The 27,709-nt window shown below is 40.2% G+C and overlaps 1 protein-coding gene across 4 annotated transcripts; it reads right to left on the bottom strand.

The window, feature by feature from the left end:
• Positions 1–459: 459 nt before the first annotated feature.
• Positions 460–26,763, bottom strand: evi5l (ecotropic viral integration site 5 like). Of its 4 annotated transcripts, none has more exons than XM_088302262.1 (20): positions 26,397–26,763; positions 16,424–16,785; positions 15,670–15,859; positions 14,296–14,520; positions 13,158–13,232; positions 12,932–13,057; positions 12,680–12,823; positions 12,516–12,605; positions 11,406–11,503; positions 11,223–11,283; positions 10,411–10,464; positions 10,160–10,192; positions 8,893–9,033; positions 7,660–7,776; positions 7,425–7,565; positions 7,153–7,329; positions 6,907–7,053; positions 6,657–6,752; positions 6,351–6,446; positions 460–4,642 (listed from the first exon to the last, which is right to left on the bottom strand). In XM_088302262.1, exons 2-20 carry the CDS (start codon positions 16,663–16,665, stop codon positions 4,334–4,336), a joined length of 2,562 nt encoding a protein of 853 aa, XP_088158388.1. In that variant the 5' UTR covers positions 16,666–16,785; positions 26,397–26,763; the 3' UTR covers positions 460–4,333. The 4 variants fall into 4 exon arrangements, with proteins under 4 accessions (XP_088158388.1, XP_088158387.1, XP_088158390.1 ...); XM_088302261.1 differs by having other exon boundaries at positions 7,153–7,332; positions 26,397–26,762; XM_088302264.1 differs by lacking the exon at positions 10,160–10,192.
• Between the last annotated feature and the right edge of the window lie 946 nt (positions 26,764–27,709).

Raw genomic sequence — 27,709 nt, forward strand, 5'->3', positions numbered from 1 at the left:
TTTTTTTCTTCATTCCACCCACGGTGCACAAAATTGTGTCCTGGCTGGTCCACTCATAGCATAAGCCAGGGTACCATTAATATCACTTTAAAAACAATTTACAGTCAAATACAAGATAGTTATTTAAAAAAAGCAGACAATATAATGTGTCCTGGATGGCCCCCCCGATACTATACAAAAACTTTTCAGAGGGCCAATTTTTTGTATTAAAAATATTTTTGGTTTTTCCTCATGTAAAATTAAAATTTCTTGAGATGGTGAAATTTAAGTTTTTGAGTGCAGTACAGCAGCAAACGCCAAAACAATAAAAAAATAAGGGTTTTAACTGATAAGAGTTTTAGTTTTTGAAATGAGCAACTGAAATAAATCAAGTTCCCTCACAATATTCAAACTACAGGCTATGATTTTGCAAATTTCTGCATCTTGAATAGAGGCAACAAAACACAAGCAAAACTCCGCAAAGGTGCAATGTCAAAGTTGTATTCAGTATTTTTCAATCATGAGATACAGAACACGAAAATGTCTTTCACCATACTTGACTTTATAGAAGCTTCGGTTGTATTAAACGTTTGCAACAAGTACATCAGGCGAAATGCGAGGAGGAGGAGGGAGGAGGATGACGAAAATGTTTGGCGACCACTGTGCCATCGCATTAAGTTGCCTTCATCAAGTCTTGCTACATAAGGTGTTCAAATGCGACAAGGTGTGGAAGGACTACGGACGTATGTTTATGGCACGTGACTGATGTATGATCAGGACGGGAAACAGATGGATGGCAGTAGTCGAAATGATGTCATAAAGCAAGTATTGCCCAGTATTCAGTAGAAAAAATAAGTTTGTCACAGTAGTTGTAGTCACCTCAGAGCACCGTCGTTCACAGACGACGTGTTAGGATTTTCAGAATTTAGAAGTCCTAATTGGACAATGAAATGTGAAGTGATGCCGCCTTTGGCAGTGAATGAAATGTTTTGAAGTCATGAGCCCGTGTTGCACCGCAGAATTGTGCTTGACGTTCTTTTTCCTATTTACAGGAGCACCTCAATAAATTTGAATATTGTAGAAAGGTTCATTTCATTCTTCATAAAATGCGTTTTTACGTTAGCTGCAAGGTATACCGTACTCATCAAATCATTTTTGTTTCACTTTTTGAACTGAGCAATTTCAATCATTTTCCACAAAATTCTTCTTCATTGAGATGCTCATTGAAGCGACTGTTCAACGCCTTGAAATCAAAACGGACAAACGTTGCGTTTTTCAGACGTGCTTTGATAGCCTCTCAAACAAAAACGAAATTTAATGACTATAAGCGATGTGAATTCCAATTCTGCATTCAAGAAAATATCCCACTTGTACCTTCCAAGGTTAAGTTGATTAAAAAAAAAAATTTGCAAAATGTTCTGGTTTTCTTGTTGACGGTATAAACTGCAAGGTCAGCTTCTCACGTGACTCGATAGCTAGCTATGTCTTCACTTGTTATCAAAATACATTACTTTTTTTTTCGCATGATAGTCAAAAGTAAAGAAAACAAGACTGACGACCTGGATAAGTGCGTCATTTAGCATTTGAGGTATAACAAGTGCTATTATCATTCCAATATGACTTTTCAAGGTTGGAAACTTTTTTGGAACGTAACAGTAGTAATCATCACGATCTGAGTTGAAGGGTTGAAGGGAAAAAAAAAAATAATAAACGGGATTGCAAAAATAAAAAGCGCACTCGTGCATAATGAAATAAATGTTCCTCTTTGATTGCGTTAAAACAGTTAGGAAATGGCACACATGAGCTCAAGAAGAACAGGCAAACTGCACACAAGGTTAGACTCGAAATTTGAACCCAGAACTGCAGAACAATGAGGCAGAACTGCTACCCACTATTCACCGTGGCCGCCTACTGAAAACTGACACTTTTAAAAAAAACAGCCTTTTGAATTTACTTAAATTGAACATACATATATTATGTTGCAAATGATTCAAATGTGGTTGACTATATTTTCTTCCCCCCTTCTCAAAATTTTCACGCAATTTAAATCATGCCCAACGAATGGCACATAGTAAGTGAATTCAAAGGACTTTTTTTTTTTTTTTTTAGCATTGGCTCACGATAAAAAGGGCAAAATCTCAGTCTCTACAGTCTGGTTAAGCTTAAGAAAGAGAAGGAAGTTTTACAACACTGGTAACACGGATTCCAGTGGCAAGAGTGGCCTTGTGACATGCGGCGATTACCACTAAAAGGCTGTTATTTGCAACAGTATACTTGGCAATACTACATCCTCTTTAACCCTTTTTTTTTTTTTTTTGCTGTTACGGGAAGATCCAATTTAATTTTTTGCCGTGGGCGGACGATCACATATGAAGGAAAGTAAATAATTAAAAATCAATTCATTATTTTCAATGAATGTCTCGCCACTTTCTCTGTGTAGTGCAAAAAGCAGAACATATGACACCCTGTTTATATTCAATCTCGACTTAAAAGCGACTTTTCCATTTGAAATCTTAATGACATACTGAGTAAATAGTTCATATTTCAACTGACTACATTAGTAGGCCCATCTGATATGAAAAATATGCTAATGTTAGCATCCATTTGCACACCGCGTAGCTAGTTTCAGTTAATTGACAATGAGACAGCAACGATGACTGTATGACGAGAGGTGACATCCCAGTATGCAGAAATGAAACATGATAGCAGCACATGGAGCGTCTCACCTTGCGTCACGGCACACAGCCAGGCAACGGTCGTGGTGGCACTCGGTTGGCACACACGCATACAGGAGAGGGGGGGGGGATGCCTCTGTCGGTACCTCAGACATACTCCTATGGTTTGACACTTGATAGTAAAAATCATATCAAAATAAATTACACAACATATAAATTACTTTAAAATACAAAAAGAAAAAAACGATTTGGCAATGTCGAGTTTCTTCCTTTCTTTTCAATAGTTTGCACTTTGAACGTCCCGCACTTGTTGAAAATGTAGAAATGGTGGAGATGGGTGTACGCAAGGACGCCATTTGGTGATGTATGTTACTCTGCAGCTCCTTGGGCATTTTTTTTTTTTTTGATGAGCATGAGAGGGCTCCGCGCACAGCTGATAGACCTTTTGGTGTGAAGGCAGTCAAGACTGATGTGCCCACGTAACGGTGTTCTTGGATATTCTAACTCAATCAGGAAGGAGAGTTTGATATGGGCTGCCAGCTCATCGCACGTCATCAATCAATTTAGGAGGAGCGGCCTTGCAGGTCCATGTCAGTCTAATTTGTGTGTTGGGTTGGGATATTGTACTGGAGTCGAGGACAGCTTGCGGAGTGCAGGGATTCACGCAGCTACAGTAGCTCACAGAAGGAGTTCATCGCTCACACTTTGGAAAATATTTTCAAATATTTTTATGGGACAACCCTGAAAAACAAATACACTTTGCGACAATGTGGTCAGTGAACAGCATGTTTAACAGCGTGAATTTATTATTCCTTAAGAATACGTAATCACAAAAAGTGAGGACAATGGTGCCATGAGATACTTATTTTGCATTTGTTTCGTGTCCGCAATTCTAACTCAAAACATCCTTATCTTTTCTGATTGAAATGAACGGAAATGCCATTAATCTTTTCCAACTTACTCTCCTGCCAAAAGCAAATCTGTATGGATATTTTTTTTTTTGTTGAGTGCGACTTTTGAATTCCCTCCAAGCATGAAGCGTCTTTCTGGACCAACCAGGAATGCTTGAGGGTGAGCTTATTACTGCAGAGCTGTCAAGCTCAACATTGTTCACCCTACAAAATACAAGCCTTGAGTTAATAAAGTTAATAAAGAGTATAAAAAGGCCTTCCTCGTCTTCTCTCTCTCTTTTTTTTCTTCTTTTTTTTTTTTTTTAAGTAGCTAGGTCCAGCTAGCTCCAACAGCTAGCCAATACCAGCGGCGAACGTGCAGACCCCGCCACTGAAAACAGGCAAACAAAGCAAAAGTAGTGGATGGAGAATTTGTCAAGGGCATCTTGCATTATGTTAGCATTAATCTGGCAGGTACTTAAGGCACCTAGTTATTTGCGTGTTTTAAACACACAATGTGTACTTCTCTCTCTCTCTCCTTTTTTTTTTGAAGTCTGACAGAGTGACAATAAAAAGCTTGGAGCCTCGTTTTTTGCTGAATCATTTAGTGTTTGCCGAACTACCAATTACTGTGAATTGAGTTCTCTGCCACCAGCTGTACACTATTTTACATTGTAGACAAGTGTCATTTTTTCAGTGTTGACCCATGAAATGATATTTATAAAATATTTTAAAAAGAAAATGGGAGGAATGCACTCACTTTGGTGAGCTACTATTCCATGAACGTCTTCAGTTCTCCATGGCCTCTGCGCACACCATGCTGCCATACAGCTGCGGGGGGTCCGGATGCGTCTGCTCCTCCGCATCGCTGTCTGTGCTGCCTTCGCTGTCCAATCGGGCGGAGGGGTGACACGGTCCCGGTATGGCCGGGTAAAGGGCGTTAGGGGGCAACGGGCTGTTTAGGAGGTCCTCGTCAGAGCTCAGGTAGTCGCCCTCGGCTGAGGCGGGACTGGCCAGGCAGAGATCCTGGTAGTTGGCGCCCATGGTGGTGAGCCTGGAACCCGGGGCCCCAGCCTTCTGGCCTCGCAATAGCCTGATCTGGAAACACAATGACGAAGTCACATTTTATTTTTGTACACTTAGAAAATGCAGAATGCTTGTGTTTATCATTCATGTGCAGTTGCCACATACGCTGCTGCGCTCATTTCTTGAGGTTGTCAATATTTACTTTACAACAAGATGCGTCCAAATTGCCTTCCTTCTAGCAAAATCCAAAATGTAGCCAAATTTAAGGAAAATTATTTAGTATGTTGCGCTACTTCTGGCATGATGTGATCTGCTTACACCAGTGCTTCTCACATTATTTTCTGGTACGCCCCCCTACCAAGAAGAAAACAATTGCTGCCCCCCCATCAACACCCACTCTTCGCCGCAACTATAAATAACAGCATTTTCGTTGCAAAGCAAACCTACACCGTAGAGTTATTACTAGCGGCACACAAAGGGCCAGGAGAGCGCCAGTGCCAACTACTGGAGTGGATGTGCAATTACACTTTATTGTAGTACGGCAAAAAAAATAAATAAATAAAAAAAGCATGTTCCCCAGGGCTCATAGTTCAGTGTTGCAGAATTCAAACACGGGCTCCGGCCTGCCTGTGTGGAGTTTTCATGTTCTCCCTGTGTCTGATTGGACACCCTAAATTGGCTCCAGCATGCCTGTAACCCTCGCGAGGAGAAGAAGCTCAGATAATGGACCAATGGATGGATGGGGCTTTGGCTTCTCGCAACACAGAAATTCTTTGAGATGTACCAGAGGACACAAACAAAAACCAATGGCAAAAGTTATTGCAGCATTTCTAAGTAATAAGAAAGAGGGTCTTTAATATCAGTTACAGGTTTAAAAAATTATTTTCAACAACAAAAACACTGTTTAAGGCCATGTAGCGTGATTGTACCTACGTATCGAAGCATCTGTAATCTGGGAATTTCTTTCACACCGCATCAGCACTTTACATATGAGTCACCCATCAAAACTGCGGTAGTGACATTTTGCAAAAGACATTTTCATTTAAAGTATCGCTCTCATTCGTAGAGCCACAGCTTTGGTGAAAAAGGTGGGGTGGAGTGGGGAGCGCTAAAGAGCAGGAAGGTCTCACTTCACCTCCCCGGTTGAGAATCCCACTCACACACTGACTCGCTCTCAAAACTGAACATTAACATTATGTTTCAGTTTTCAATACAAGGCTTGTGTTGTTGAGCAGGCATACCTAATGAAGTGACCGAAAGTCTTGCAAGTGTCAGAGTGACTCGGTAAAGTAAAGAAGGGCATGCGTTAAGTGAACTTCAATGATGACACGACCCAATTAAAAAGGAGGCAAAGCAGTTTCAACACGGACAAAAGTGGAAATGTTTGTGGGTGGAAGCGCTGTTTGGTGTGAAGCTAAATTAACTGTATGAGAAATATGTGAGAGATGTGCTGGCAACCTGGCACAATTTTAAAGTTTGGGGTTCAATTTTAACCTCTGGCTTTTGTGTGATGTTTGCATCTTCTGTTTATGATCTTTTTTATTCAAAATTAAATAATAAAAATAGTTGCCTGGATTCCTAGGAAGATTCATATGGAAAACATATAGACTGAAATTTGTTTTAGAATCAATTACACAATGTGCACAGAAGTAACACGCGAGACAGTGAGCCAGCTTCCTGTATGAGATTACTTTGTGCCACATTTAGAATGACATTTTTAAAAGATCGTTTCTTAGTGCTTCATCTCAACTAAAGGTTGAAACTTGTGAGTGCGCCTGACCTCATTTTTGAGCTCAGTGATCTGGTCCCGAAGCCGGTTGATGTACTGCCTGGAGTCCGAATGGTTCAGCTGGCCCTGGATCAGCCCTTCCTCCTTCTGAAACGCACACATGGGCGCACGGTCAAGGTCCACAGTTAAGGCAGCCCACTTGAGGTGCTTGATAGACTAACTCTTCGTATTTGCTAGGGCAAAAAGGTTCTGTAGGCCATTGCGGTGTTAACAAAGGTCCAGAGAATCTTTGTGTATGACAGGCCAATAAAGGAGGGGAAGTCAGTCAATACTGAACAAGTATTTCAAAAGCCTCACCTGTATTTCCAGGTCAGCTATCTTCTGCCTGAGCTCGGCCATGGCAGCCATGCTGTCAGCTTCCCTCAGTCGTACGGCCATCACCTCCTCTTTACTCTGCCAAAAGGATAATGTGGGAGGGGTCAATGTCCACTTGGTCATCCACATGACTATGATACACTTTCATTGCCGTTTTTAATTAAGGCCAGTTCTGTATCAGCCATGAGATCCCTGCCAAGTGACTCTCTTTCCACCACCCGTCTCATCGCACCTTGCAGTCCCACTCGGCCTGCTTCCGTTTCATCTCGTTGAGCTGGGCCTGAAGAGCTTTGTTCTGATTCGACAACATCTGGAGACGATCCTGGAGGGCGGAGCGCTCCTGCTCATGCCGCCCAATCAGTTTGCTGTGGATTGTGTTCTAGAACACAGGAGGTGAAAGTGAACTAACCGCTTGCTCAAAGTCAGCTGACTACATTTTATCCGTGGTATTGAAACTTCATGGATGGATGTGTCAGACCTGGCTCTCCAGCTGCACAGCCTTCAGTTTGACCTCTCGCAGCTCAGCCTGGGCCTGCGCCTCCCGAAGGCGGACCGTCATCAGCTTATCTTGTAACTCATTCATGGCGTTCTTCTTTGGTGATTCCTTCCAGTGGCTGCCACCGCCACCCGTGGTGCCACTGCGGGACATGTGATGCTGCTGAGACATGCATGACAAGTCGGTAAAAAAAACAATAGAAAAAAAAAACTCTTCTCTGAACACCCCACAAGATAAACAACAGCGGGTTTTACCTGCCAGCGCTGGTTGAGCTCTGTGACCGAGTCCTGCATCTCTCGGAAGGAGCGCAGTGTCTCCAGCTCTCTCAGCTTCATCTGCTTCACCTCCTCCTGCAGAGCCGCCATGTTGTTTTCATCAGGCAAACAGCTGCTCCTCTGAATTGAGTAAAAAACAAAAAAAAAACATATCTTCCATCTATGTATGTAAATGCAGTGAAATGCTGTGCTGGTGTTAACTCTGCATGCTCACCCTTTCTAGATCGAGCACCTTGTCTTGCATTTCCTTCATGGCCCCCAGCAGCTCAGCTTCACGCAACTTGGACTGCTCCAGCTCTGTCTGCAGACTGCTCACAAATTGCTCCGTGTACTAAAAGAAGCATTGCAGCATGTTTACAGACAACAAGCAATGTTGTTGACAAACTCTACATAATTATAGAGACAGACTAGTCGTACTGTATGCCAATGCACTGCATCACAAGTTGCAACAGGGTATCTGCAGGTAAAGGCAGGAAAATCAAAAAAATTCTCAACATTTTGCCACCTCCATCAAATTTACAATTACAATATTCTATATTTTTCAGTATATATATTTTTTTTTTAGCTAGGATCATGTGAGTCTTGTCTGTTTTGTCAATTCATTAATTTTCAGTTGTGAATTTAACATTAGATTTATTTTGGGGGCAGTTTGAATTGATGCAAAAAACAAAAATGGAGGCCGAGTACACTTGTGAAACATTTAAACGGGAAACACAAATTCAGATTTATTTTTGTGTTACATTTTTCTTTTATGATAAGAAAAAAGATCCTGGAAACAGTTATAAAGTTTCCTTGCATATCAGCCAGAAATTCTGAGGCCAAACATTTTGAGGTTACAATAGAGTATACATTTTAATGTGCCTAATAGTTGTCTTCAAACTTGCATCACTGATAAAATGCCAGGAAATGTCAGCTAACAGACAGCCAGTTTTTCATGCCAGCGTAACACTGAAAACTGCGTGACTGATGCTTTCCTTTGAGGCAAATTACAAAAAGCATGGCGTGAGTGAAAGAGACAATTTGTCATTTTGGCCATCTCGGCTTTTGTTTATCGAAGAAGACAGTTAGAGCCTGGAGGTGAGTCAACTCGAGTCGTGGGTGTTGGGCACAATCTCAGATGAATTATGGAGTCATTATTGGTGCTTAATTTAACAGAATCAACGTAATGGTACAATAAAAGAAACATCAGTTTGACATTTGCTTATTTTTACATTCTGGAGATATAAATGAGAAGATGCAGAGAGACTCGCGTGCACCTCACTAGATTAAATTTATATGGATTAAATGGGTTTTTTCAAACTTTTTTTCTGAAAAATGGCAAGGGCAAGAGCAGAATATGCATCTACGCTGTTTTGCATTGCGCATTAGCATTAAGTTGATAGTTTGGTTCAATGCACAATTCTCTTGTTTTATGCACAGTTGTTTGCACTTTGATTCCTGTGGTGACCTTTGGTTGCTGCAGCTCTCGGATGGTGTCCTGCGCCTTCTCGAGACTCTCGCTGGCTGCGGTGCACTGCTGCCTCACCACCGCCAGTTCGCGCTTGATCACATAGTTCTCCTCAGCTTCCTGTGCCCGGGTCACCTGACCCTGAAACAGCATACCAGAACAGCATTTGAAATATGAAATTCTGAGATTCAAATCATATGTCCATGTAGGTAAAGGGGTGAATAATATTGTCATGCTTACGGGTAACTTGGTTGCATGGCACATGTTCAAGATTTATAGGAATGGTTATATTATTTGGGAGAAAGGGAGTTTTCTTTCTTTAAGTGAGGAGGAATGACAAAAATAATAACATGCAGTCGAATGCGTAGAAATTGAAGATTTTGGAATGCCATTCGGAAGGTCGACGATCAAACAGTGAGGCAGATGTGCTCAAGAAGAATAAAGTGTACAACTGAAACTTTAAACTAGGCGGACTCCAGCATGTCCAAATGCAGTGTCTAGAGTTATCGAGTGCTTTGGCGCCACGACAACCCAAGATGCCGCGACATGAAATCCAGTAATGTTACAAATATCCTTTATAATCACAGGTGGTGTTTTTACCCCTGGTTAACTTCTTGCACAAGTTTGGGGTTTATGTTTCAAGAATGAGATTAGGGAGGCACATCTCTGACGCAACATTTGTCACGGCTTCGTCATTAAAGTTAAGCTAGTGTGGAAAGTGTTTTGTTTTAACATGTTAACTTGTTTGTTACAATTGTATTACCTTTACGGATGTTAAAAGGTTATGTACAACATTGCCTCTGGAACAGATTATTAAAAATATTTTTGAAATCTGAACAAATCAGATCCTAGTACAGACTGCACTCAACCTTGTAAATTCAACTGTATATCTTCCTTCCTTATGTGTAAAGTGAGAAAAACATGCAGTGTACTATACTGGTGTTAATGAAAGGCAAAGTTAACTTCTCATAACGAAAGCAAACATTTACCAAATATTTTGTGTACTTCAATCCCAATTTTGACATCATATTATGGTTAAAGTGTTTACATGCCACATGCAGAAGTTTTCATAACACAATCTCCATTGCGTACAATATGATGAACATTTAATACGATAGATGAACATGCACACACGTTTGGGAACTGAATGTATTGACAGTAAAAACAATCTTTATCATGCAGGTTTGCTAAGCGGGGCAAGAAGTCAGTTTGTTGTAGAAGAGAGGATTGTGAGGTGAGCAGGAAAGTGGTTCATTCAGTACTCTACCTGGATGAGTCTATCTGCCAGAGCAGCACTCTCCTACAGCGCAATGAAGGGACGCAACAAGACGGAGATACAAGAGGCCACAAAGAGAGCCCAAAGTAGAACAAAGGAAGGAAGACGAACCAATATGTGGGAGAGGGAAAAAGAAAAGGTGAAGAAAAAAGAGGCAGCATGGCGATCAGTCAGAAAATAGCATTTTGCCGAGGAGGAAAAAAAGAATACTGTCTGTACCAAAACACTGAACAAACTCTTACCTTCTCGAGGGTTTCAATCCGCTGTTTCAGCAGTCTATTTTCTGTGCGCAACCGCTGAAGACAAGAGTAGACAGTTACAAAGCTGTTTGTTGATGAAGAGATGGACATGAAGAATTCTGGGTGTCACCTGACTCGGTTCACTACCAAGTGGGTTCACAAATTGAACTTCCTGACATCCACATGGAACACAAAGTGGTGCTTTCTCTTCACACAATATCACGGACATGTGCATTTAAGAGTTCGGAACGGGTTTTTGGAACGGAAGTATGGCATTTCTATTCATTTCAATACGAAGAGGTGTTTTGAGATATGATTAGAATTACAAGCATGGTCACAGAACAAATTAAAATTCAAGTCAAGGCATTACTGTAATAACTTTTTTTATTTATTAAAAACAAATCATATAATAGTATAAAAAACCCCAAAAAATCTAAAATTAAAAACATATTTCCACAAAGAAAATGTTTTTAACCAAGTAGTAGTACGTCGAGAAAATGTTAAAACAAGGTAATTTCAAGAAAAGGCTGAAATATAAATCTGATGAGAGTAATATTCTTTCAGATTTAAGAGCCAAGCTCAGCTATCTTCAGTCAGTAAGCGGAGTCCACCCAGAAATGGTTTTTTGGCCAATCGCAGGGCACACAAAGACCATCCACGCTCACACTCACACCTAGGGAACATTTTGGAGTGTTCAATCAACCTACCATGCATGTTTTTGGAATGTGGGAGGAAAGCGGAGTACCCGGAGAAGAACAAATCATCAAATAAATATAAATAGATAATAATGATTCATCAATTACTTATACACACACCTTGATCTCAATTTGCTCCTCCATTTCTTTGTTCTTGATGGTGGTATATTCTTTCTCCAGTCTGATGAAAACAGAGAAAGACAACAAGGGCTTATATTTTAAATGATTAAAAATAATTAATTTGGCTCTGTGTTTTGTTGGAAAATTTTCCGCCCCGGGCTATGACATAACAAGGACCCTCACTTCTTCATTCTCTTGGGGTGGTATTTGATCTGGTATGCCCTGAGGATCAGCTTGTCCGGGCAGCTGTCAAACTGGTGGGGGATCACCTTCTGAAAATGCTGGAAGACACGGGGAACAGGGGCAATTAGAGACATGCACAGATGCTCCCTCATTCAAATCGGACACATTTGCAGCTGCGGCGTTGTAAGTACACAACACCCTTGATTTTACGTATATATGCAAATATACTTCTCCGCCTTTCCCCTTGTCCTTGTTTTGTGACAACGATACAAGTCAGACGTGTATCTTATTCGCTGCCATGTAGGAGATGATTAGAGACTTCTGTTGACAGCGGACGCAAAATCAACTTGAATCTTCGCATCATGTTTAGTCGCGGCAATGCGATGCGGCAGCGCAAAATACCATGCACAAACATTCCCCGATACAACTAGTGGAAAGCATGGAGGATGAGTGACTTTTTTTTTTTTTTAACAATGTGGTGTTAACATTATCACATTCATGTGTATTGGCCAGTGTTTTGGTGGAGTGACAGGGTGGTGGTGCTAGTGTTGAAAGTGGTGGTTGTAAAGAATATTGCAGATTATCATAGAAGAAACTCACCTTCACTAAAACACTTTGGCATAAATATAACATTTTTGTATTCCAATTCCAAAACATGAATGTGAGCCCAGTATTTTATTTTGTACAGTTGACCCCTGCATGCTCGTGGTTCAGTAAACGCAGATTAACATGTTAATTGACTTTAAAAAAAAAAAAAAATGAAAACAATTCCAATATTAACATTTAAAAAAAAAATTTACATAAAAAAATCCCAATATTTAAATTTTTGTTTTCATTTTTGGCACCAGTGCACAAAAACAATTACCCCTCCCCCCCTAATTTCGACTCTTTTTATGTGGAAAATGTATATTGAATATTTATCAGCGGTTTCTGAAAGAATTTTGGGGCTTTGTAAAAAAAAAAAAAAAAAAAATTTAAAAAACTTTTTTTTTTTTTTTTTTAAATCCACCCACGACGCATTTCAACGGGCACCAATTATTGATTGTATGTACATTTTCTCTATTTTCTAGCCATCCCCATAGCATAAATTCTGCATCGGGGACTGCTAACCTGTGACATGCCCTCCATGTCCAGCTGAATGAGGTCCGTCTGGTTGTACTGCAGAATGGCCATGCCCACACGGAAAATGATCTCGAGGCCCTTCGGAAAGGTCACACAGCTTGGTTTTATATGCTGAGTCAATACAAACAAATAAATCCTCTAGCTCCTCCTACCTCATACATAAAAATATCAAAGATGCGCGTGGCGACAGGCAAAGGGAGAAAGGTGAGGAAGAGCGTGAGGAACCACGACGAAGCATACATGGACGTATGAAAACTCTGGGACCGGAAATGGACGTTCAACTCTGGAAGTTGTTCCTGATAAGACAAAAAAATAGCACAGTTATTTTTAAGCAGCCGTCAGAACCACAAGTGGTAAAGCTTCGCTGCCCTCCAGTGGATGTAACTCCCTCCTGCGTGCTTTACCTGTAACAGATATTCAAACTGGTAGATGCAGAGTCCCAGTTCAGCCATGCTGGGTTTGAAGAGCTCTCGCAGTCGGTATTCCTGCATCAGACGCACAAACACGCAAAACGCCTCCTCTTCGGGCATCTGGCACAAAAGTGTGAGTGGAAAGTTCTATTACCACACACTACTGGTTTGCTTTATTACGGCGCTACAGCTAGTGAAACAAATTAGCCTGGGGCATTACCTGCATGAGCAGCAGGCCAACAATAAACGCACTGCCTTGGCAATAGCCCACCTCTCGATCCACAAGGGAGTATGCCTGAAAAACATTTACGATACATATAAAAAAATCTTTTAAAAACACCTGGAATATCATGCCAAGTCCAAAAGACAAATTCAAAGAGGAACTTCTCGTTTTTTCTGAGTAGTTAACCCAAAAAAAAGCCAATTCCATTTCACAGTTGTTTCAAAATGTCCAATATCTATACATAGCACAATTGTAGAATTTTCAAACAATGTAAATACGTTATATTAGCAGTAATTATAATTCTACCATTAATGTAAAAAAAATTGAAGTCATTCCTCCATCTTTTAACTCATTTTGAGTGTTTTTTTTTTTTTGAGGGGAGGACTTTTGGCTTTCAAATTTCCCATGCTTTGCTGTCCTCATTGTTAATTAGCTTTTTCTGTATTTTTTTTTTAAAGAATTTTCACTTCCCTTTATTTATTTATTTTTTTTATTTTAAACAGAAAATGTTTTTTTTCCTCATCAATGTTGCAATTGCGATTTAATATGGCATCACCCCTAATGTCCTGTATATAACAATATAAATAAAGCATTTCAGATAACAGATGGATGGTTTTATAGGATAGGCTCATACAAAAATAAAGCGAATGAAGCATTAATTAATCTGAAAGACAGATTTGTTTTTGTTTTTTTAATCTACTTCAATTATAGTTATTAACTTACTAAGCACTTTGACTTTCTTCAGTCTTTTAAGCGTTCACTACTACCAAACACGTGTGGCGTGAGTATAAGTCGGTAAGTCATAAATAAATAGTCATAAAGCCAGAATACAATAATAATGCAAACAAAGTTGTGCCTTTATTGCTTCAACTTTTCATGCTGCATGAAAGAATAATGTGTAAATGTGGACTGCACTTCTTAAGCACTGAACTTATGTGCAGTATAAACAATACAAATATATACTAAAAATAAATCCTACCATCCTACCAAGAAATATTTAAATTGATTTGTCAACATATTTTGGCCCCCAAAAAATTAATACGGGCATTTAGGGCCTGATTGCAAAAAACAGCACTCATGCCTCTTCCTAAATGTCAAACATCACAGAAATGTAAAAGCAGTGATGTGTTTTTACCTTCATGACATTGAAGAGGACCTCCTGGCCCAGGCTGTCTTGACCTTTGAAGAACTCGTGCTCGGGGTAGGTACGGGCGATGTCTCTGCGGATCAGCTTCTCGCACGGGGACGACATCTTGAGCAGCTCCGAGTACTGATTCTTCACCGGCATGTCCGTGGCATTGCCCAACAGCTGCCATACGATGGCTCGGAAGTGATGAGGAATGCCCTTGCGGATCAACTCCTGGATGGACGACACATCCACAGATTAATGCAGTTCTTAGTCATGAAGACAGAAAACAGACAAAAACAAACAAGCCTTTTGTTTTCAATGATAAAAAACAATTAATTTTGTTCAGGGTTTTGTATGTTAGGTTCATTGAGGACTATCCATAAATGTGATGAAGAAAAGCACTAGAAAATGGATTAATAGATTGTTGAATGTTCTGAAATCCTTTTTCGATACCAGTGTTGAATTGAAGAGTGTCTGCAGGAGCTTTGCCATGCTGTTGCTGACATCAACTGGAAAACTAGTTGAGAGGGAATCAGAAGTAGTTTTTAACACAGGTTTACAGGTATATTTGTGTGCGTGCGTGTGCGTAGGGGTGTGTGTGTGTGTGTGTGTGGGTGGGGGACAGGAGGGTCTTCTTTTAATGTTGTATTTTAGGTGTTTTTATTGCATAGGACTTTGAGTTGCATTTTTATGGATGAAAAGTGCTCTATAAACAAAATCTGATTGATTGACTGACTAACTAAGACTCCACTATAAATTTAACACAATCAATGGCCTTCTTAAGCTTATTTAATCTGTATCCCTTTTCAGGATCCATGTTTTTTGTTTTTTTTTTGTTTTTTGAGGAGCCGTCATGCCATAGCCCGTGTCATGTTCCGTCCTTGTTTCGTGCGCTAAAATGTCCCCTTGCTTGTTTTTCTGCTCTCATTTCATCCTGACTCACTTGGCTGTCCCTCCTCTCATCCATCTTGCCGTCCCTGAGGTTTTCCTCTTTTGCAGCACAGCACACACAAAGGCTAATGCGACAGAGAGGCTAATTTTATGCACTTAGATCGTATATCATCATCATTTGTTGCCTTCGATGATGCGCGTCTCCTCCAGATTATGATCATATTGCCATGGTAATGGAAATCACTTATTTTGTTTGTCACTGTAGGGAGGAGGCTATTTGTTTGGCAATATACTTGGAAAAATCAACAAGATTTCCAAGAATGGCTAGACTCCACCTGTTCTGAGAAAGGTCACCATTTCCTTTGGCTCCATACTGTAGTTGCACACTCAGAGAACACTTGACTTACTCGTTTATGAAAGAGACAAAAGAAAGGGCGGCTGACTGTAAACAGAGGCAGTCAGCAGGAATTTGCTCAACCTGCAACTCACCTTGAGGAGCTTGTCCTTCTTGCGTCTCCACTCCTCCCATTCGTTGACAATCCGGCCCCAAAGGATCCAGGTGTCCTCCTCCAGGTGGGACAGATTCGACGAGGCTGAGGAGCTCGACACCAGCGAGGAGCCACTGTTGCGCCGTGAGCCCGTCATGGAGCGCATGGACTTGGAATCTGCCTCCAGCAATCTTGCAGTAATAGATAAATTCAACATTATTAATAACATGGTCTCTTTTTTTTGTTTTTTTTTACAAAAAGTTAATGTAAAGTTAAGTGTATAATTTTGTTTTAAGAAGAAATACTTGCAAAACCAAAAGAATATCGTACTAATTTTCGGAGAAAAAGTTCCTAATAGAAATTAATAAGAAAAAAAAACATCAGATTACATGAACATTTATGATAATATGAGTCTTAGTGAAAATTATTGTCAAGAACAAATTTGTAATAATAAAAAAAAATAATAAATCTCAATATTGTGACAAAATTCTCACAGAAGCACAAACAGCAATCACTCTTATTCTGTAAAGAGTGACGAGTAAGACTTTTAAATAAAACCCTACAGCATGCCCACTTAATTCTCTACCATTTCAACTGTCATAGCCATGTGTCATTTTTTTCTTTTCTGCGGGACCATAATACTCTTCCTAAAACCTGCTTTGAAACTTCAAACGTAACACTTATTTTTACGTTACGTATTGTGTTGAATTTATTGTTATCCTTTGCACTGTACACAATCCAACATATCATGTCACCTGTTCTGTTCCTCTAGTTTAGCCAGCAGCTCCAGTTCATCTGGACTGAGGTTCTCAGAGTCCGCCGGGGAAACCGCAGGCGCTGACAGCACCGCATCATGAGAAGAGGAGTCTGGGCTGAGGACTGGACTGCCCGTGGACAGGGGATCTGGATCCAAACCAGGAGGGGAAGACGGGCAGTCTAGGTGCGTGGGAGCCAGGACAGCGCCGTCTCTCTCTGGGCTGCCGCTCGGTAGAGACATGACGCGTACTGTGACGTGGCAAGCTGTGCAAGTGGAAACTCCTCGTCTCACTCTGGTCTCTCCTTCCTCAGGATGTCAGCTGAATGGCTGAAGGGCCAATAGGATCAGGGATCTTTAAACCTAGTATAGAGAAATTTGTGATTTATTTGATGAAACTGCTTTCCTATTCTGAATAAATGATAACAATCACTTTCCACTACTCCCCCGAATGAGAGATGTTACCCCTAAAAAATGCCTGGTACTCTCTTCAGTTGAGTTGATTAAAAAATAAATAAAATGAACACAATGGCACAAAGGATTTTTTGGTAATTCATGTGTTTTAAGTGATATTTTTAAATAATATTGATCGCCGGCCTCTTTTTCCCCATTGTTGGGCCAAAGCCTTTTCGAGCCAATGATATATGATGCTGATTTGAACGGAAAGTTGTAAACATTGGCGTAAACCAGACACACTGGCAGAGATGCCTTGACGCGATATCTCCAAAGATGAAGTAACAGAAATGATGTTCGAGTGACTCAACACACAGACACACGCAAGACCTTTTTTCGAGTCATCACAGTGCAGTCAAAACAACCTACTCTGAAATTATCGAAAAGAAAGAAAAGCTGCTATAATGCGAGTTGGGAGCTAAAAAAAAAAGCACAAGACTTTAGTCTCGTTACTAATGGAAACTCATTTCACACTAAAACAAAACATTTCAAGTTAAGGGAACACGAAGATGATTACATCATTGTTTCCATGGGATGTTTAATGAATGTTAAACGTGTTTATGTGCTCCACTGCTCACCAGGTTATTTAAGGCATTTGTACCCTGAGCACAACATTCCTCTTGCTCAAGTTAAACAACTTCAGCACATGGCTTTTCCTCAATCTGGCCCATTAATTCTCCATTGATACATCCATTTTTTACGCAGACATGCGTTGGCTATAAAAAGGTTCATGTGATCATTTCACACATTCTAGAGAAAAACAATCATTCTTGCCTGCATTTATCTGATGATGACCCAAACATAGTCTTGGAGGCACAACTCCTTCAATTGATCTATTGTATTAGATTATAAAAAAAAAGTATCTGCATTACAACCAGTGATGGGTGTAACACTGTTTTACAAACAGCATTAACGACATTACTTTTCCCAGGAAATCATACTCTAATTCATTAATTTTCAACCATGATAACTCCTAGAGAAAACCTCAAAATCTTCATTTCCGCCACGTCCAGCTGTACTTCTTGTTATCTCTTCACTGTGACCGTGTTGACGTCGATCAGATTAATTTGTGTGTGGTAGCCAGAATTGTGATTACTATTCAAATATGCAAATCAAAACAAATAATGCTCTAATTTTCTCCGTCCACAGTTAGCCTCAGAATAGATTTAACAAACAGGCAGCCACGTACAAGAGGCGAGCATGTTGCCGTTGACTACCAGTAAGTGTGACTCATTCAAGGCAAAAATAATAACTAAATTAGCATTCGTGGTAGCGCCCTTGAGTGGTTTAGATGCCATTTGGCCGACAGAAGTTATTGTGACAGCCTTATTTGCTCTGAGTCCAGCACTGCTCCATTATCGCACGGTGTTCCACAGGGTTCAATTTTGGGGCCTATGTTGTTTTCATTGTATCCGCTTCCTTTGGGTTCCATCTTAAGGAAACATTGTATTTCCTTCCACTGCTGTGCAGATGACTATCAGAGCTATGTACCGCTGAGCTAAAAAGACGCTTTCTTATTGAAGCCACTTTTGTCTGGTCTGGAGGAAATCAAGACCAAGATGACGCTAAATTTCTTGAATTTCAATGAAATGAAAACAGACTTTATGGTGTTTGGTCCTAGTGGCCCTTGCTTTTCTTATCCTGATGAACTGGGCCCCCTGGCTCCTTATCTCACGCCAACAGTTTGGAACTTGGGTCTTTAACAGAGCAATGATTTAAAATTGGTCCGGCAAATTGGTGATGTTGTTCAATCCATCTTTTTCCATTTCAGGCAGTTGGCTAAAATAAGTATCTCCTTTCTCAACAGCACTTTGAAACAGTAATTCATGCGTTCGTGACGAGTTGGCTGGTTTACTCTAATGCACTTTATTTTGGAGTATTCCAAAAACATGCATCGTAGGTTGATTGAACACTAAATAGTCCCTAGGTGTCAGTGTGAGAGGGCCCATGGGGTCCACTATATTTTGAAAACTACGTCAAACCATTTGCATAAGCATCACCTTCACCTCTCAACAATATTACTACTAAAACAAAATCAGTAGTCTAAGGCATTGTCAAACACAATCCTTATGACAAGTCAGTGCACTGCTTTGTAAGGCTCTTGAAGGCAATGCATTTTGAGAAAATGAGAGGACGCAACTTAGCATGTGACACAAAACTCCACAACAAAACAAAGAAAGCAAAAAAAAAAAACAGCAAGCAGAGTAGTGCAATAACAGCGTAAACACAGAAAACAGTGCTTGGCAAGGGACAAGGGATGCATTCATGCGCAGCAGCCAGCCCAATCAAAAGAGCCATTAACAAGCCAATGAGACCGATCACTTTTGTAGCAGGAAACCTCGTCACCGGGTACTAGAAAATCTCTTTGCCACAAAACATTCAAATTTAAGCAATGTGAATACGGCATAACAACTTACATCACATGATCGACATATCCTACGTTCTAAACTAGAGCTGCGATATCTTTATCATACTCAAGAGTAGACAAGAGTGGTTGTTCACTGAGGCAGAACTCTATGTGACGCTGAAACAAACAAGCTCTGAATCAGGAAGTAGAAATCTTGAAACAGGAGACAAGCCAATGACAAAAGCTCTACATTTCAAATACGGTCTGCTTTGTCAGAGAAGTGGCGTGAGCCCTTCAGAGACATCTCAACAACAACAAGGACTGTTCATTGTCAGGGCCAGAGTGTGAAATGTGTAAATCAAGCATGACTACAGTAGAGCGATACGCGCTTGCTAATGCACTTCATTATTTGAAGGACGCTGTGAAGGCCGCGGGCAAAGTGAGGAAGCCCAGATGTTCTGAGCATGACTGTGTATGACTGCACAATGACTCAAATGTAAAACAAAACCCGCCCGTAAGATTTGTGGTGTGGTCGTCTCGACAAATGAGTTAATAGGTGACTCACAAGTCGCAGTCCATGATTAATATTGGTTTCTACATCCATATACGGCTGGCTAGGTGTGACTTGTCGTGCGCTATTATACAGCATATTGCTTTTTTTCCCGGTGCTCTGCATGCAGATGACAGTACAAAATGTGTCTGATTTACAAAATCCTTGCCCTTGGTGGAGAGAAGCCTCTCATAGATCCCATCTGGCAAGCAGCCTGGGGCACTGGCACTGTTGATCTCCGTCACATCAACTCGTTTCCAATAAAATAATAATACTCCGCTCCAACCCTTAATGTTCTGTATTGTTTCCTGAAATGTTCATTTGCAAATTTCCCCTATTGTGGAACTAATAAAACGTTATCTTATCGCATCTTAAAGGAAACCAGAAGTGGGTCACAGACTCATTTTGGGTGGGTCGTGGCCAGCTACTAAAATAAATAAATAAGTAATTAAGCAAACAAATAAATAAATGGCCTTTATTAATACAAAGAAAGGGAGAAGTAGTGTTACTTCCTTTTATTCTAGCAACTTCTTTATGCTGTGACAAAATACAATGCAACTCAGTCTCTGGTTGGTGGATGTCATGACGAGCAATATGCTTTGGGCAGTAAATCAAACTCCTAAACAGTGTTTAAAAATATCATAAACTGTGTGTGTGTTTTGGATGTGATATTTAAAATTGAAATAATTAAATTGAAATTTGTTCATATAGGTCACGACCTCGGAACAATAGGAAAATGCGGGTCCCTGTGTGACCACAGATGAGAACCACTGATTTAGCATATATCACGGCTCATTCAAAATAACAGAAATTGAATTAGACTCATCTTCATCTCAAATTGGTGCCACTATAAAATGTTGAGTAGATATGCAAGGCAATGTTTTATGTAACATTTTAACATGTTTAACTGGCAAAACAAACACATCCCACACTTTTTTTTTTTTCACAATAATCTTTGATGTCCTTTAATCGTGTTTGTAGGAAATAACCACAATGCCATTGATGAAGCTATCATACTTGGTCTTAAATGTCTGGTATGTAAGACAGTTACATTTCGCATTAATATTCAATGTGTAAATAATTCGATTGGGTTATTGTTCTACTTTAGGTAAGGACAAGGAAAAGAGCTTTTCTCTGATTGTCAGTTGACGATATGTTGACAGAATTGTGGACAGCCACAGTGCAAAGACACTTCAGTTTTAGTGGTCCTTCAGATATGTTTTTCATTCAAATTGTAATATGTACTGTAAGGCAGTCAAAGTTGAATGTTCCCCTGAGCAGGAAACCATTTTCACCTTGATGTGCCAGCTCCTCCCCCCGGCCCACCTGTCCATGGGCACAGGGAGGCTCAAGGGCACGCCACCAGCCTTGCCTCCAGACGACCTCTTTATTACATTGTTCATATTTGGCTGCTAACACAGTTCACCTTCTCGGACCACTCTCTTTGAACCAGCTGCTTGGTCTGATATTGCTCAGTGTCCTTTTATATACAGGGGCAGGATTTGTTTTGTTTTCCATGACTTTGCTATTTGTGAAATGGTTTTAACCAGCGGTAGTAATGCAGATGTTTGCCCCCTTCTCAACTGCTTGAAGAAGGGGCGCGGTGGCAATGTGGGAATTTTATGCTTATGCTGGGTGGATTCTGGTCTGACCGACATGGGCAAGATCTGAGGTGGACCACCTCCTCAGAATGCAGAATTCTGCAATGACCGAATGAGCCAACTCATTTAATGGACTCTTGTGGTGTTTTTGTTAATATTGTACAGCACAACGGTTTTTTTTTTTTAAATGTTGCCAATGCTGCATCAATTACAGCTGTTCTCCTGGAAGGGGAAACCTTTCATCTGCGGTCTCTGCTCTTCTCAAGATTCACCTCCTCCCACAAATGTGATTTTGAGTTTACTTGTGCTCGATTGAGAGGCTTAGACCATTAGATGGCTCAAATCTTTGTCAACTGTTGTATTATGAAGCCCTTTGAAACTCTTTTTGATGAACGGACATACAAATAAGTAACTTGACATGTATTGATTAACAGCATTTGATTATGTTCTTCGACACTGCATCTGAGAACTCCAGTAAATGACAGCGCGAGTCATGATTCCATACACTGGGAATGGCTACCGATTAACCCAGAGAACAGCTTGCAGTCCACTCGCAACTTGACAATCACAAATGTGTAAATGATTTAGATTGAATGGCTGAACTGCTTTGACGCTATTTAACCAAAAACAAATATGAGAAGCTTTTCTCCATTTTTGGTACCATTACTGACTATTCATGTTTACAACGGCAAAGGATTTCCTGTGCTGAATTAAGTTAATAGCATCACTCTCCAGATAATAAAATCCCATGAGTGCTCCTGTGAGCGGAAATGGACTGGAAATAGCAGCGCAAATCCATCAATTACTGTGTGGTAGTTGTTTGGATTGTTTAAGTGCTAATACTGACATGCTTATTTATCACCTTAAAAATCTTGGCCAAGCAGATTGAATCATCCATTTATCAGAAAATGACACATGTGATGCATGAAGGGCTATTGGCAGCTCTAAACTGGATGACACTGCAATTAGCCAAGCATAACATACATTGCACTAAGCAGTATAACATTTTCATTTACAGTACGTCTCCGCATTTACTGCAGTCAGGTTTTAAACACGGATAATATAAACACCATTTTTATAGAGGCTGGGAGCATATTTACTCAACTGCAAAGACTCTATTAAGGGAAGGTAGAGGTGCATGGAATTTGTGGTAAATATGATAGACGGTAGAGCTGCTCGATTAAGCAATTTGGAACCATAACCGACTTTTCTGGTGGGGTAACACTCCAAAAAAAAAAAAAAAAAAAAGCCCAAAAACCTCACTGTCAAAATCTGCACCCCAACGTCAGTATTGTGAGGTGGACATGCTAACAGCTACAGTATTATTTTATACCGTATTATGGCGTCCACTCACTTACAGAAGGATATACAATATTTCCATGTCATAATTTCTTTTCAAAGTTGCAGTTTTTATCCTTTTTCCTGAGAGCAAAAAAGTAGGCATCTGTTGGGAATTTATTAGTTTTTTGTTCAAGTGGCTGTTGTACATGATGATTAATTTGGGAATGACCTCGCCACAAAAAAATTAATAATAGTCCAGTGTAACTGTTTCTTTTCGGGGGGTCGGGGACGTACAATTTTTATGAATAAAGCTGGAGGGTCGAGGCCAGAACGGTACCAAGAACACGGCCGGGAGGGCGGGGGACTGATTGGCAAAAAAGGGTCAAGTACCCAGCTCGGATAATTGGACTATGACCTATCCGACATTGTGTGACCAAAACCTAGATGTACTGTATTAAATGTTTTCCTTCAGTTGACCTTTTGAACTAGTGGTGATGCCAGGAGGCAACTTAAATTGGCGATGAATAATGTGAAAAAACTAAGAGAAATTGTTGAATAGAGAGTTTAACTGACGTCCCTCCAAAACATTTACATAAGCCATTCTTGATTTCGATCTAATTATTTGGACACTGTTTGCATATTGGTACGGCTCCAAGAAGCAGGACATCACAATCCAGTCATTGTACAGTCTACGGGGCTTGTCAGATCCAGTTACAAAAGTGCAGCCTGCGGGGAGAGAGAAAAGAGGAGTACCAGAAGAATCATGTCGAGAGAAGAGCTGCTGCTTTCGGGGGCAGTTCAGCAAGCTTCTCTGTGTCAGCAAAAGGAGAGGAAGTGCAGCGGCACGGCGCTCAAGAACAACACCGGCAAGCCTCCAGCGAGTCAGGGTGGCCCACTCTTTGGATCAAAGTGTCTATTTGGAGTTGCAAAAAATAAAAATACACTAAAGGGCGGCATGGCTCACTGGTAGAGCGGTCATCTCCCAACTTAGAGGTTGTGGGTTCCATCCCCGGTCTTTGTGACCATGATGAAGTGTCCTTGTGCAAGATACTGAACCCCTTGATGCCGCACCATCAGTAGGTGAATGTCAGTCAGCGTGAAGTGCTTTGAGTGCCTTAATAGGTGGAAAAGCGCTCGCCAAGTGAAAGACCGTTTACCATTTCAAAAAACTGACGGAGTCAATGTCCTGTACCACATTTTTTACATAGTTAAAGATTAAAAACTATTTTTACGATTTGCGTTACTGTGGAATAAATACAATACAAGTTGGCAATTTGACTACATTTCCAAGATTGATTACAGGTCAAAATAATTATAATTCGTGTATTTTACTCTGATGGTGGAATCACCCCTTGAGATGTACTGAACTCCTGTTTCAATGCTAGGATCGCATTAATTTCCATACCAAAGGTCTTTTTGGATAGCCAGCGTTTCATTCATTATGGACAGTACTGGTTCAGCATATTACAACGTAACAAACAGTGCACAGACTAGTTTGAACAACAGCCCGAGATGATGTTGTCACACTCACAGCTGTTTTATATTTGAGGGCGCAAAAATGTTTTTCATACAAATATTTTACTGTAATTATGATTTCACAACTGCATTAGTGTAGGTTAGTGATGGACAATAACGTACTGATTTGCAAACAAATTAGGGTCAGCAAATCAGTTGAAACAAACGATAGCGCCACTCCTGGCTACAGAAAAGAAATAAAGGAGGAAAAAAAAAAACAAGTATAGTCGCATTGAATCTTGTCTGTCAAAATTGCCTGTGCAATGTTTTCATGACGCAGTTTTACCTTGGACACCATTATGGCAGTTTTGTTTCCTTCTTTAGATGAAAACAATCTGTTAACATTTAGTAAGCTCTTCTCAATGTCATCACATGCTTTCAAAGCATTTACAGTGTATAATTAGGTCAATCATCCTCATCTGCTGACTGGTGGCTATGGTCGGAGAGTTTGCAAACAGGTTTGAATACACAAAATTGCCTCATGGATGCGCGCATGCAAAATTCTGATAGCTCATCTCAAAGACTTTCCAACTCTCACATGGCTGTATTATGAGGCCAGAGTAGAGGCAAGTACTGAATGAATGTACCAAAGGGGTGAGTCACAAGAGTAGTATGTCTTTAGATCTGTGCCCATGGGATCAGATCAAGAAGACTTGAAGTACTTAAAACAAAAAAATAAACAAGATCATCAGGAAGTCAAATAGAGATTTGATTCCCTTGGGACTAAAACGTGTGATATGCCTTTTGCAAGTTGCAAGGATTTACAGAAAAGCCTGAGAATCATCTCATTATAGTCATCACTTACTCAGTGAGAGGTTAAAGACAAGATTACAGCCAACTGACTATGATCAATGGCTTGGTGAGCAAACCCTTGGAACAGAGATATTTTGAGAAGTCACGTGTCAGCTGGATGAGTGATTGCCAAAGTTTTTCAGGTTATAATAGATTGCAGGAATTTCCCTCTCAGGACCTGGACTTATGAATATGAATACAGTGGACCCCGCTATTTGAGGGCGTGGGCGAAATCGTGAAAACGCTTATTAATCTTTGTTTTTCATGAAAAATTGGAAGAGAAATGAGGGAAAAACTAATTTTAAAAATATATATTTAAAAATATTGGGAAAAAAAAATCAGCGAATAGTTGAATCAGAGGGTGCTGAACCTTTTTCCGGGGCTCATCATTTCCATAATAGCGTAAATTTAAAGGGGCACTCAAGGCAAATATTTTCTTTTCAACAACATGTTCTACGTGCGCCCACTAGTTGAAACACAGTGTCCTGATTAATATTGCGTTCATGGAACAAAAATTAAAAAGATTAATCCATCTATTTTCATCCATCCATCCATGTGTTTCGACTTGTGAGGGAACATATTGCAGAAAATTATACATAGATTTGAAATTGTAAATGCAAACATTTTTGTAGGTAGTGGTGTGCATTCTTACTCTTATATTATTTACCTCAAAGTATAAAATAAACAAACTGACTATCCTCAAATAGTGGCCCTTCATTTACTAAACGCTCTTTTCCAAATTAGTTGCAAAGTACAGTATTATGCCATTTACTTAAGCCACATAAAAAAGTCCCTCAAATTAGTCACTTTTTTTCCCTAGAAGTAAAAAATAGCTCAGCTATTTAATAAAGCGGAGCATAACCTCCACTAATGCTTGGTCCAACACAATTTCCATAATAGACTAGTCTAGTCACCAACATGACAGCTCAGCTCCCATATCAGTGCTGGCCTGCTTTGTAACTAGGATACCCGAACAGGCCAGCACGCTGCGTGCAGTCAATCCACGACTGAGGCGGAATTAACATCTGTGGTCTTAAATGACACATCTCCTCCCGGGAGGGAGTGCATATACCACCGGCTTCCCACGACAGCAGCGTGGTTGTGTAACAGCGAAAAACGAAAGCGGGACAACACAACATGGCCATACGACATTATTTTTCCACTAATAATAACGCAATAAAAATGCATAAACGGGGCATTCTAATGAACTTTAATGTCGCTGCCTTGTTTGACAGGACACGCGACGGAATGTAAATGATCATATTACGAGAATGAGTGGGATATTCGAACATTTATGTTGACATCCGTCGATGTTTTAGCTAAGTGGGCCTGTGTTGTACTTTCGCAGTGCAATTTGACACAAACCGTCAAGGTGGTCTCGCAACAACATTGTCACCTAGCTGAATGAATACAAACATAAAGCATAAACGCTTACCAGACGCGTTTTTCCATACCAATGGTGCAGTCTTAGTCTTCCGCGCAACGGGAACGGCAAAATACCAAAACCGGTAGTGTTATCCGCTAATTAAAATCTTCATTTAATAGACACACGCTCAGATAGCGTCCAACGCTGGGCCATCCTCCCCGGTGCCGCCAGCCCCGACAGCAGCGATCGAGCCAACCGAATTATAGCAGCCGGGGATGTGTTTACGTTTAGATGTATTTAAGTTTGAAATCAGCGGAAATAAACATAACTGCAAAGCGGCACAGCCACAGACTCAACAGGGGAATCCGTGCAAACCGCAGCATCAATCACGACGAGGAAATCATTTAGAATGGCTGGCGTTCGGCAGCCTTCGGAAAGAGGGGCGAGCCAATCGACGTGGACAAACGGGACTGATTGACAACTCGCCAGCCAATCGCCAACTGAAATTACTGGCGGCTGCGTGGAAGAAGGGCTACAACAGCCAATCACCGTCGATATTTATTATGATGGAAGGCGGGATTTGCAGGTGTTGCACAGAGATTCACTCAAACGAATTAATTAAGGACGATAGAAAATGTAGGACGAGAGCTACCTAAACTAGCTACATAGATAGATAGATAGATAGATAGATAGATAGATAGATAGATAGATAGATAGATAGATAGATAGATAGATAGATAGATAGATAGATAGATAGATAGATAGATAGATAGATAGATAGATAGATAGATAGATAGTATATTTAGATAATATATTTAAGGGTCAAAGTATACTTTAAATATAAATAGCACTAGGTATGCATGCAATGAAAAGGTTATAAATAGCCCATGCTTCACTTTTGTGTTTACATGACCTAGTGATGACTGACTGGATTAAAATATCATGGAACATGGACCACTGCAAGATCAAAAATTGAGCCAATGCCAATGCCAAGTATCTATGAATCGGTTTAACATCCTTTCAGTATTACGCAATGCTTTCCACTCTTGTGTGAGATGTGGATAAAATTGGAGATTGAAAGATACGGGTGTCTTAAAATAATAATAATAATAATAATAATAATAATATAACAACCATAACAGTTTTGTTGTTTGAGTTCATTCATTGATAGTATTTTTTTTATTTTACATTAAACGTACATTGTTCTTTTCAATATGTTCCGCTTCTCCTAATAGATTAACGAATAGCCTGTGTAGTCTACTTTGGCATTACAATTTGTTTGTATTCCCCAATTATATTTTGTGAATGCCAATAGGTGAGATTCATGACATAATACCGCTTAAGTAAAGTGCTAGTGCGCAATTTATCACGTCAGTTTGTGC

Source organism: Idiotropiscis lumnitzeri, chromosome 8 (genome assembly GCF_059441095.1).
Source record: "Idiotropiscis lumnitzeri isolate Australia: NSW breed Sydney's pygmy pipehorse chromosome 8, RoL_Ilum_1.0, whole genome shotgun sequence".
Classification (NCBI taxonomy): domain Eukaryota; kingdom Metazoa; phylum Chordata; class Actinopteri; order Syngnathiformes; family Syngnathidae; genus Idiotropiscis; species Idiotropiscis lumnitzeri.